At 33.3% G+C, this 11,016-nt stretch overlaps 2 protein-coding genes across 3 annotated transcripts; one reads left to right on the top strand and one right to left on the bottom strand.

The window, feature by feature from the left end:
* Positions 1-1,494: 1,494 nt before the first annotated feature.
* LOC101489009 (probable boron transporter 2) lies at positions 1,495-6,511 on the top strand. Its single transcript, XM_012714120.3, is given in 13 exon segments — positions 1,495-2,391; positions 2,761-2,843; positions 2,980-3,172; positions 3,246-3,384; positions 3,535-3,700; positions 3,885-4,051; positions 4,157-4,330; positions 4,483-4,578; positions 4,700-4,837; positions 5,102-5,421; positions 5,518-5,785; positions 6,062-6,211; positions 6,213-6,511. Coding segments are annotated over 13 exon segments (2,106 nt in total). The 5' UTR covers positions 1,495-2,287; the 3' UTR covers positions 6,321-6,511.
* A 1,070-nt stretch (positions 6,512-7,581) lies between these two features.
* LOC101489333 (uncharacterized) lies at positions 7,582-10,670 on the bottom strand. Of its 2 annotated transcripts, none has more exons than XM_004486459.4 (5): positions 10,376-10,670; positions 10,163-10,224; positions 10,008-10,052; positions 8,259-8,356; positions 7,582-8,035 (listed from the first exon to the last, which is right to left on the bottom strand). In XM_004486459.4, exons 2-5 carry the CDS (start codon positions 10,214-10,216, stop codon positions 7,945-7,947), a joined length of 288 nt encoding a protein of 95 aa, XP_004486516.1. In that variant the 5' UTR covers positions 10,217-10,224; positions 10,376-10,670; the 3' UTR covers positions 7,582-7,944. The 2 variants fall into 2 exon arrangements, with proteins under 2 accessions (XP_004486516.1, XP_004486517.1); XM_004486460.4 differs by having other exon boundaries at positions 10,163-10,247; positions 10,376-10,573.
* Positions 10,671-11,016: the final 346 nt, after the last annotated feature.

The raw sequence follows: 11,016 nt of genomic DNA on the forward strand, positions 1-11,016 counted from the left end.
TTATAACTTTTTTCTTCTTTTGATCTATGTAATTTTTTTTTTATTTTCGTCTTTATTATGCGGCAACCATCTATAGAATAGTGACATGGTAACTCAATGACACGTGACACCAAAATCATGTTGGGTTACGAGGGAGTCCGAGCAATTAAAAGCAACCACACAAGTGAGTTGAACACTACATCTTAACCCAAAAATTTAAAACAATAAATTTATAGGTCATTGTACTTATTTTTGTTGAATCATCATTTTTCTAAACAATTAAAAACTTATAACTCACACTTACTACACAATAAATCTGACTTGATATGTCATGTTAGCATAACAGATCAAAATTTGTCCACGTCCAAACAATTAAAATGACTTGTGCAACTGGATGACCAAAACCAAAAGAATATCATATTCACAGATGAATCTAGTCTTTTCAAAGAATTAAAATTTTGCTCAAATGTTGCAAAATAACCCAAAAAATAATTATGCTAATCATTTCTATTTATTATGTTCTATTAGGGATGACAATTAGACCAATATCCAGTGGGTACCTGCAAAAAAAACCCACAATGGATAGAGTAAAAACCGCATAATGGATATGGAGACGGATAATTTCAACAATAAAAGGTTATATTTCTCAGGTTAAAAACCCGCAATGGATATGGGAACAGTTCTATACATGTTATGCATTATTTCTCAGGTTATATATTATTTTAACAATAAAAAAAAGGTTCTATATATATATATATATATATATATATTATTTTTAGATGAGAATTACAATATGTAATAACAAGGTCGCCGTGTTTGTAAATTTTATAAAAAATTATAATGAGAACTAAGTTTGAAAATAAAATAAAATAAATAAAGAGTATTTATACAATTATCTTTTCATATTTTCTTATTTAAATAGTATTAATATTTATAAATATATTGTGACCAAACAAATGATTTCCCTTTTTATAAAGTGCCTAAAGCCTAGGAGTATTGCATCTTTAAAGGTACACCCAAACACATTAAATATCTTTATAGTCTACTATCATTTTTGAGTTACACTTACGAAATCAATTAATTACTTCATAATAAGTAAGTATTGATGAAAAGACAAGACAGTTATTGTATTCCAGTGTGGGGTTATAATGTTATATTTTTCTAGAATATATCTATGATCTATGAAATTTTTCTACTTGTGAACCACTGTACCTCATGGTATATTCAAGACATTTTCCTAACTCAAGTTACAACTTGATGCACAACCCGTGTGACATACATAAATGGGATATATTAAATTAATCCAACTCATTTTGCCTCTAAGCATAGTTCTAAATTGTGATTGCAATATAATTTTTTTAAGGGTCTCAGCAACTATATGAAAATTATAATTGCAGCCGTATTTAATAATTGCCGTTACAGTATAACGATTTTAAAAATAAATTATAATTGCATCACAGTTGAACTGTATAATAAAAGTCGAATTATGAATGATTGAAATTGTATATAAATTAGTTTCACCAAAATTAATTTAGATTCACCAAAACATTTTTAGTATGTATATATATGTATTGAAATGCAGCAATTAGTTTCACCAAAACCATACTGCAATTTTCTCAAACTTTCACCATCTTTTTATCCAACTTTAGATGTCTCTCTTTTTTCATTCATTTTCAGTACATTGCATCTCCAGCAAATATACCCTCCTTCCAGAAAACCTTTTTTAGATTTTTTGTACTCCATTTCTCAACCCACATTTTTTTTTCTTCATTCACTTTTTCATTATAGTTTTTTTTTTTCCTGCATAGTTTGTTCTTTTGCTATGACCAAAACCAAAGACGTTTCTTTCTTGCCCTTTTAACTTACATTGTCTTCTATTTATTGCACTTTGTGTTTTCAGTTTCGACTCTTCACTTTTCTTGCACCTTTAGTGTTAAAGTTCCTATTTTTCCTGCTTAATATTTTATTTCTCTCTAATTTTGATAAATTATTGTGTATACTCTATCTGGGTTTTGAAGCTTTGTCTTTTCCTTGTGCTTATGTTATATTTCATTGAGGTTTTATTGAAGGGGTTTATTACTTTATTTGCATAAAATAAATAGTCTTTTAACTCATAATGCTGTCTATTTGTTTACTCTATTGCTCATAACACATGCATTGTAAAAGCCAATGTTAAGTAAAAATGCTTGATTTAGTACTGTATTGTTTGTGCAAATCTATACTTACTAATTACTATTCTTAAAGCCTAAGAAAATTTAAATCCTGGTAAAGTTTTGTTTTTTTGGCCAAAACTTTTGGTTGAGAAATTATGGAAGAGACATTTGTTCCATTTCGAGGAATTAAAAATGATATTCAAAGGAGATTGATGTGTTACAAGCAAGACTGGATTGGTGGTTTCACTGCAGGATTCAGGTATATATTTTTCTTATGCAGGTTATGCTACAAAAATATTTACTTTTATTTTGGTGGATTTTGATATTCATGATATATACTTCAATAAGATAGAAAGCTCTTTTTTTTATTCAGTTGATATTTCTTTAAGATTACTATACTTAGTAACTTCATACCGTGTATGAGGTGCTAGTTCATTGATAAGAGTTTGACTCTATAACCTCAACGGACAAAGTTCAAATCTTCTCATAGATGATTGTAAAATAACTATTAGTATCGCTTTAATTAAGAATAATTTTTTCCTTCTCGAAGTTTTTTTAAAACGTAACTTCATTCTTGTTATTTCGAACGGAATGTTAACTTGGCACTTGAATTGTTGTTATTTCTTAGGATATTAGCCCCTACGACATACATATTTTTTGCATCAGCAATTCCAGTTATTTCATTTGGAGAACAATTGGAAAGAGATACAGGTACATTATATTCCTTGAGTTTCTTGGTTTTTATCCATGCACGGAGTCTTGTTTTTGGTAAGATAGATGATTAGATAAAAACAGTGATAATGTAGTGCACCTTCAATTTGATGTTCTGTGTTTCAACAATTTGTAGATGGTATACTCACTGCTGTACAAACATTAGCATCTACTGCACTGTGTGGAATTATACACTCTATTATTGGAGGCCAACCTTTGTTGATTCTTGGTGTAGCAGAACCAACAGTGATCATGTATACATTCATGTTCAACTTCGCCAAAAACAGGCCGGATTTGGGTTCAAAACTCTTCCTAGCGTGGACTGGATGGTATGTCTTCACACTTTCAGATTCTGAAAAGTTACTGTCTGTAAATTGACTCATGAATTTATTTTATGGGCAGGGTGTGCATGTGGACTGCACTCTTGTTGTTCCTACTGGCTATCTTAGGAGCTTGTTCCATCATCAACAGGTTCACTCGTGTGGTGGGCGAACTGTTCGGCCTTCTTATCGCAATGCTCTTCATGCAAGAGGCTATTAAAGTAAGAAGCATCTTTCTGTATTCACTCTCATTTACAGTAATTTTGTTTTAGCTCACATGATCATGTAGTTCTAGCATGAAGTAAGGAAAAATTTATGATGATTTATGGTATAATATCTGATAAAGATGCTCTTTCATTGCGCTTTGAAAGGGACTCATTCACGAGTTTCATGTACCTGATAGAGCAGACCCTGCATCAACTGCGTTTCAATCTTCATGGAGGTTTGGAAATGGCATGTTTGCTTTGATTCTTTCCTTTGGCCTTCTACTTACAGCATTGAGAAGCCGGAAAGCAAGGTCTTGGCGATATGGATCGGGTATGACTTGTGAAAAGTTAGAGAGGTTTCACTTGTGCATTTGCATCTTTAACATGATAACAAACAAGAAAGTATACAAATATTCTCTTCATAATTACTGAATTTATTTTTTCAAATCGTTTTTTTGACCAAGTTCTTTTATCATATTTCAATAGCTTATAGATTTATTTTCCTCTTATGGCAGGATGTTTACGCGGCTTCGTAGCAGATTACGGTGTCCCATTGATGGTTCTGTTATGGACTTCTGTTTCTTATATACCAGCTGGAAGTGTTCCAAAAGGAATCCCTCGGCGACTCTTTAGTCCTAATCCGTGGTCCCATGGTGCTTATGAAAACTGGACTGTCATAAAGGCATGGCTAGTTAATAAATCCCAAATTTTCTCAAAGTAAACAAGACACTTGCATTCTTAGTACTTCTATGGAAATTTCTCATGAAATATTCAAAAATATTGACAGGACATGCTGAATGTGCCAGTTCTCTATATTATTGGATCATTCATTCCAGCAACAATGATTGCTGTGCTTTATTATTTTGACCATAGTGTAGCATCTCAGCTTGCTCAACAAAAAGAGTTCAATTTAAGAAAGCCACCTTCGTTCCATTATGATCTACTTCTTTTGGGATTCATGGTACATGATCCTCCTTGCACAATTTGTTCCTCTGGTTCTTTCCTTTTGCCTAATCCTCTTTGATTTCTTCTAGCAATTGAGAAACTATGGCTTCCTGGTCTGAATTTGATCCTTTAGTTTTTTACATATTTGATATATTGAATGTATGACAGGTTATATTATGTGGCCTAATTGGAATACCTCCATCAAATGGTGTCATTCCACAATCTCCAATGCATACCAAAAGTTTAGCTACACTGAAGCACCAGGTTTGCACATACCCTCTCCGTTCTTTTTTAATTGTCACTTTGTAGATTTTTTTAGTTCCTATAATATATAATGATTACCTGTATGGTGCAATGACCATTCATATATTTTGGTGATTGTCAGTTACTTCGAAACCGGCTTGTTGCAACCGCTAAAAGTTGTCTGAGCAAGCAAGAAAGCTTAGGACAAGTATATGGAAGTATGCAAAGTGCTTACTGGCAGATGCAAACCCCTCTTACTCACCAGGAACCGTCCACTCGGGTATGTATGATTGTAGTCGTTTATCGCTTCCCCTTCTCCTTTTCACCTAAATGACATAATCATAGTTGACAATTTTCTGGCGTATAGTTCCTAAGTTCTGCTTTGTATTTCGAGACACTCAAATCTAGGACGGATGCAAAAGAATCTTTCGTTGTGTAATTTTTATATGTTTTAAGAAACCAAACGTTCTGATATTGTCTGCAATTCAAACAGGAAGTTGAATACCATATATCATCCAATCTTGCCTAAACTTTGTTTTAGCAGGGATTAAAAGAGATTAAAGAATCAACCATTCAATTGGCATCAAGCATGGGAAGCATAATTACTGCAGTTGATGAGTCAATATTTGATATTGAGAAAGAAATCGATGACTTATTGCCAGTCGAGGTTAAAGAACAGCGAGTAAGCAACTTGCTTCAATCTTTGATGGTAGGAGGATGTGTAGCAGCTATGCCTTTCCTCAAAATGATTCCAACTTCTGTACTGTGGGGCTATTTTGCTTTCATGGCCATTGAAAACTTACCCGGCAACCAGTTCTGGGAAAGAATTTTATTTATTTTCACCGCTCCGAGCAGAAGATACAAGTACTGTCTTAAACACCATTTCCTGTTTTTCTTTCTTTGATAAAATTTGTTTGGTGATTCGCTAACTTTCTTTTTGTTTTTTAAACAACTATGAAGAGTTCTGGAGGAATGCCATGCAACTTACGTGGAAACCGTACCTTTCAAGACAATTACAGTATTTACGCTTTTCCAAACTGCTTACTTGCTCGTTTGTTTTGGTATCACTTGGGTTCCGATAGCCGGCGTTCTGTTCCCATTGATGATCATGCTTCTGGTTCCTGTAAGACAATACATTCTTCCCAAGTTCTTCAAAGGATCACACCTTCAAGATTTAGATGCTGCAGAATATGAAGAAGTCTCAGCATTACCATTCGACCTATCTGCCGTAAGTCGCCAATACCATAGCCAATATGACTTTATTTTTCTACAAATCAGGGGTTTTTTGACCGAAAAAAATCGATGAATATTATAAACATGTCATGGAATTGCATGAAATATATAAAAATGACACTGATATGAATAGTTTGATGTAGTTTAATGATTTAGATTTCTTAGGAACATGATGTGAACTAAGCTAAGCTTTTTTCTCTTGCTTCTGGCAAAACTAATTTGAGGTCAATCAAAATCTTAGACTGTTTTCCATGATTGTTTATTTGTGTAGGAAGGGGAGCTGAGCAGGACTGCTTCCTTTGCAGATGATGAAGAGATTCTAGATGGGATTACTACTAGAAGCCGAGGGGAGGTTAGACGAATTTGCAGTCCAAATGTGATGAGCTCTACTGTAACACCATCCAAAGAGTTCACAAGTCTTTCAAAGTCCAAGGTTCCTAGATAAAGTATATAACCCTCAGGTAAACCAACTAAATGGAAACTCTAGGCCTAGAGGTGTATGGAGAGGACCCTTTAGCCCTGGAGAATGAGGAAGTGGTTGAAATTGAACACTGATATACAGTTTTTGTTTGGTACTTAGGTTTATAATACAAGGGTGGCCACCAAAGGTGGCAATGCTTCTTGGTTATTTTAACATCTGAATGCTACAATATAGTTTAGTGCAGGGATTGCAAGAATGGTTTATGTCTATGGTTTGTTACTGAATGCACTTATGGATGAATTGACTTGTTGCCACCATACCAACTTTTAATCAGATAAAATAAAATGGCTACATAAATCTGCCAATGCTCAAATCAGAACGAAGCTCTAAAAATAATTATGTGTAAATTATTTATTGGGAGGCTCTCTAAAAATATAGTTTGTGGAGACCTTGGATAAGTGTTTTCTAATGAGAAAAGATGTTTCTTTATATCGATAAACTAGACCACTATCAAGATTGCATAGACTCCACATTGCCATCACCCTAGCACGTTAGTTGCTCCATTGCATCACCATTATTGACTTTAAGTCACTTTGTTTGACAATCTTATTTTTACTAGATTATGATTATATTGATGCTATTAATTACTACTATTTCAAATTGTAAATTGACATATAGGATTAGTATAAATAAAGCTAATCTCTCCATATATTTTCATCTTGAAATATTTGAGTGTTATCTTCTAAAATATTGAGAGTATATTTTTTCTAGGCTTTTGAACCATAGTAACTAAAACTATACTGTAGCACTTGTAAAGGTATTGTAGCATAACAAAAATTACACAAGCTAGTTTAAAATTACACAAACTAGTTTAATCTATTAAAAAAAGTTATTACATGATATAGTCTATATCATTGATTATTGCAGTTGTTATTACATGATATAGTCTATATAATTGATTATTGCAGTCTTCTCAACATATGTAATTTTAATCATGGTTACTATAATGTGTTATTAAAAAATTTATTTAACAATCCTTAAGTCTTAGCTCATCTGACAAATATCAATATTATTAGATTAGACATCTTGTCCCGAGTTTAAATTTAGACTTTGCAGTTGTGTGGATTAATTATGATAGAATTTTTCATCTCTTCTAAAAAAAATATATTTAATCAAATGAATAATCTTCGTGTACAAACATTTCTTGGTACCCACCTCTGAAGAATATTCTTTCAGGAATTGCCAAATACACCGCAAGTGGAACCTTGGAACATAATAATGCCACATCCTTGGTTAAAACTTCGACTTTGGCATCTTTAATCATATTTATCTATCATATATAAACCTTTTCAATGTAAAATAAAATACAATTCAAAACAATAAATTGACTGATCACTGCTATTTCCTTAACAGGTTTATTAGTTCTACACTGATACAAACGTCAATAGAATCACCCACAAGAATGCATAGCTTAGGAATCATTATCTGCCAAACGTTGAGTTATGAGACACCGAATCCTTTGGCAGAAACTATAAAACAGTTAAGGAAAATTGAGCACTCTTGATATGAAAAAGAGTAGCAGATACAGAAAGAAATCGAGCAATTTTCCACAACTATCTTATTTTAATAGTCTAACAAAACTGTCATAAAAACATTGGAAGGTCGTTTCTATATGCTTGATCTGCCAAACCCAGCACTGATGAACAAACTGAATCTCATTTGAGATTAAAAAACTAAGCTTCTTTAGTAGGACTCTTGTTAAATTTACGACCAGAAATTTTCTCTGTCTCGTACAGTATGTGATTTATAAGTCCCCTTGCAGCACTACAAAACCAAAGAAAAGAGAAGTATCATTTTGTGCTCGGAATAACCAACCTATACATAAATGATTGAACATAAATTTCCTATTTTTGTGCATGGAGACATCAGAAATGTATTGTATTGCATCTGTTGAAGGAAAAGAGAACCAAAGAAGAAATGGGAACAGACTAGGAGTCAAGAAAACATGCACAATATATAGCAATATAGATATTAGAGACAAACTTACTCATCCTTTAACTTTTGAATCTTTTCGGGATCTGTCTCATGCATGTTTTTCTTAAACTGTTGTCTCACCATTTCAACAAGAAGCGGTGTATTATGTTGCTGAAACAGAAAGAAAGTAAGTGGCTGCGGTTAGTCCCACAGATCTTAGTTTTATAACAAGTACATTTCTTCAGCAGAAGAAGCACTACTTGTTTCGAAAGGACAGTACTCACAACGAAAAAGCGTATCATGATCATAAGAGTACGTGAAGAGTGTAACAAGCATAAAAGGACAGTTGTTTAACTAACTATTAACTTCACTTTCATGTTGTGCAGGGCTTAGTTCTGAAGTCATATCAGTCAAGGTTTCACACCTTTCTTTCCTTCCTCTGCCTTCTTTAAAGGTATAATAGTAAACTAATTATATAATTTCTCTTTCCCCTCGCAAACTAAACAATCGATGGTAAAATAAAAGTTACTCTCACTCACCTTCCTCTCATCCATACAAGGGAATTTTATTTTGGACAAAACTTACACACAATTCCCTCCCTATTGTTCTCCTATCAGGGTTTTATATGTGTATTATTTTTTCTATGTCAGATTTCCTAAACTAAACGTCGTTACTTTCAATAAAGAAGGTCTACAACACATGTTCTTCCAAAGGAAGGCTTTGCTGCAGCACCTACAAGGGTTCATATTCCACTCTTGTAAGTCACAGGGATATTTTGAAGGCTGCTATTGATAGTCTGCTCAGAAAAACACATTAAAATCCTTGTGAACAAACTGAGAAGAGATTAAAACAGATCCATATTCTGAGAACCCCCAAGTATTCGAAGGGAGTCACCGAATCATTGTCACAAATGGTGGTATTGCCCTCCTCATTTCTACTCAATCTCCATCACCGATCTCATAATCAATTCCCCCAATATCAACACCAACAGTAGCCACAATGCCCAGATGGAATTGATGTCATTAATAGCGTGAATAAGAATGCCAGGAAGAAGTCATCCCCATATTCTTGGTTCGTCCACTATCTTAGATCCCCATCCACAATTTGATGATCACTGTCACCAACAGAAGGGACATCTCAGTAAATGTCAGCCATATCACAAGTACACCACTTCCCTTAGCACTATGTCCTCCGCTATCCACCATCTCGGATCCCATCACCAACAACTCAATGAATCTGGTCTCTGACAATGTCTCAGAAAGAACCCACGGCTAATCCATGAAACCCGTGAACCTTTTTTAGAATGGTAGTCACGACGTAGAGTTGAAGAAACTATGACGTAGAAGTAGAATACGTTGCTGACATATAAAATTGCGATAGGAAAACAGTATACACAGAATATAGGGAACTATGTCTAAGTTGTATCCTTTTATTTTTCTCTCCACCCCTTCATTAAATTCCTAACCCCAACACTCCCACTTTAAACCAAACAATCTGCAAGTAAATGATGCTGTGTGCTCAAAGAATCTAACTATGTCCGCCATATTAGCTAAATCTCAACATCTAACTATAAATATAAGGATCTAAATTACATGCCCTTAGAACTTACACCATTTGTAAACAAAAATTTAATGGCAAAAGAGTTCACTGTGGCAAACAAGAAACCCAATGAATGCAAATGGGAAGTTTTCACATACATTGTATTTTTCTAGTGGCTGAATAAGAGATAAACAAAGTCACATTTGTAATAAATTATGATATGATGGCAGCAAAACACTCCCATTGAAGCTAATTGCGAGAGACAGAAGGAAGAATCACTTACCTGTTGACCAATATATTTTGCTCTTCGTAGGCATTCACGGTAAAGCTAAAAAAAACACATAAAAGTTAAAAATAAGATTCTTTTTTTTTAATCAGCTACAAAATTTTCAAATTTAAAACACAAATTGAATTGAACAGAAAGGTGTTGTAACTTACCCTAATTGCATTGTTGGCGAGCTCAGGAGGAAGTGCAGTTTGAAGGGAAGGCATTTTCGAAACTAATTAACATTCGAAATTAAAACTGAAAATAAGGAACTTCTGATAGACAATTCATCGAACAGTTTCGAGGCAAAATGGAAAAAAGGGTTAAACGGAAAAGATAGACGAAACCCATTATAAGAATAATGGATTGGGATGATGTGCAGTTACCTGATTCTGATATCAATTTCTGAGTCCGTCGCAGGGGGAGAGAGAGTGTGTGTCCACAGTCCACTACTGGCTAGCACAGAAAAGAAGACAAACGAACACGACGAGCGTTTTGGCTTGAACCGGGTCAAACGACTCGCGTTTTTATTAGTTTGGTGCTTCTAAATTTTTCTGTTTTTCCTTTTTGGCAAAACTTAACAAAAGACTTCGCCCAATTCAAGTTGGTCTATTAACATCTACTTTTGCACATTAATCTGATTAATCACCTATAAAAATATAGCTAATTCATTTCAATAAATGATTAATTTGAATAACATTAAAAATATAGTTTTAATTGAATTATTAATTATAATTTTTATTGTGATCTAAATTAATAATTTATTCAACTGAATTAATCATATTTTTGCATACCATTGATCAAGTATAGTAGATGTGTGAAAAAATAGTTGTCTATGAATTATTTTTGTACTACTTTATATGAAATTTATGTAAGTACTACTCTCATGGTTTCAAAATAAGGGTGTTTCACACTAATTAAAAAGAAAAGGCAAAAACACTTCCTCGTGTGCTTCTTAACTTAATGTATTTTATGTGATTAAAATAAATTTTGAGAAAATGATAGATTTGAGGAAATCATGACTAAT

Source organism: Cicer arietinum, chromosome 1 (assembly GCF_000331145.2).
Source record: "Cicer arietinum cultivar CDC Frontier isolate Library 1 chromosome 1, Cicar.CDCFrontier_v2.0, whole genome shotgun sequence".
NCBI lineage: Eukaryota > Viridiplantae > Streptophyta > Magnoliopsida > Fabales > Fabaceae > Cicer > Cicer arietinum.

What these genes read in the sequence shown, in the direction of transcription:
- LOC101489333 (XM_004486459.4), bottom strand. Translation starts at nt 10,216, where the DNA reads ATGCCTTCCCTTCAAACTGCACTTCCTCCTGAGCTCGCCAACAATGCA. An exon ending in CAAAATATATTGGTCAACAG is followed by an intron (nt 8,357 to 10,007) that starts GTAAGTGATTCT and finishes TTTCTGTTTCAG; the next exon opens with CAACATAATACACCGCTTCT. An exon ending in ATTCAAAAGTTAAAGGATGA is followed by an intron (nt 8,036 to 8,258) that starts GTAAGTTTGTCT and finishes TTGGTTTTGTAG; the next exon opens with TGCTGCAAGGGGACTTATAA.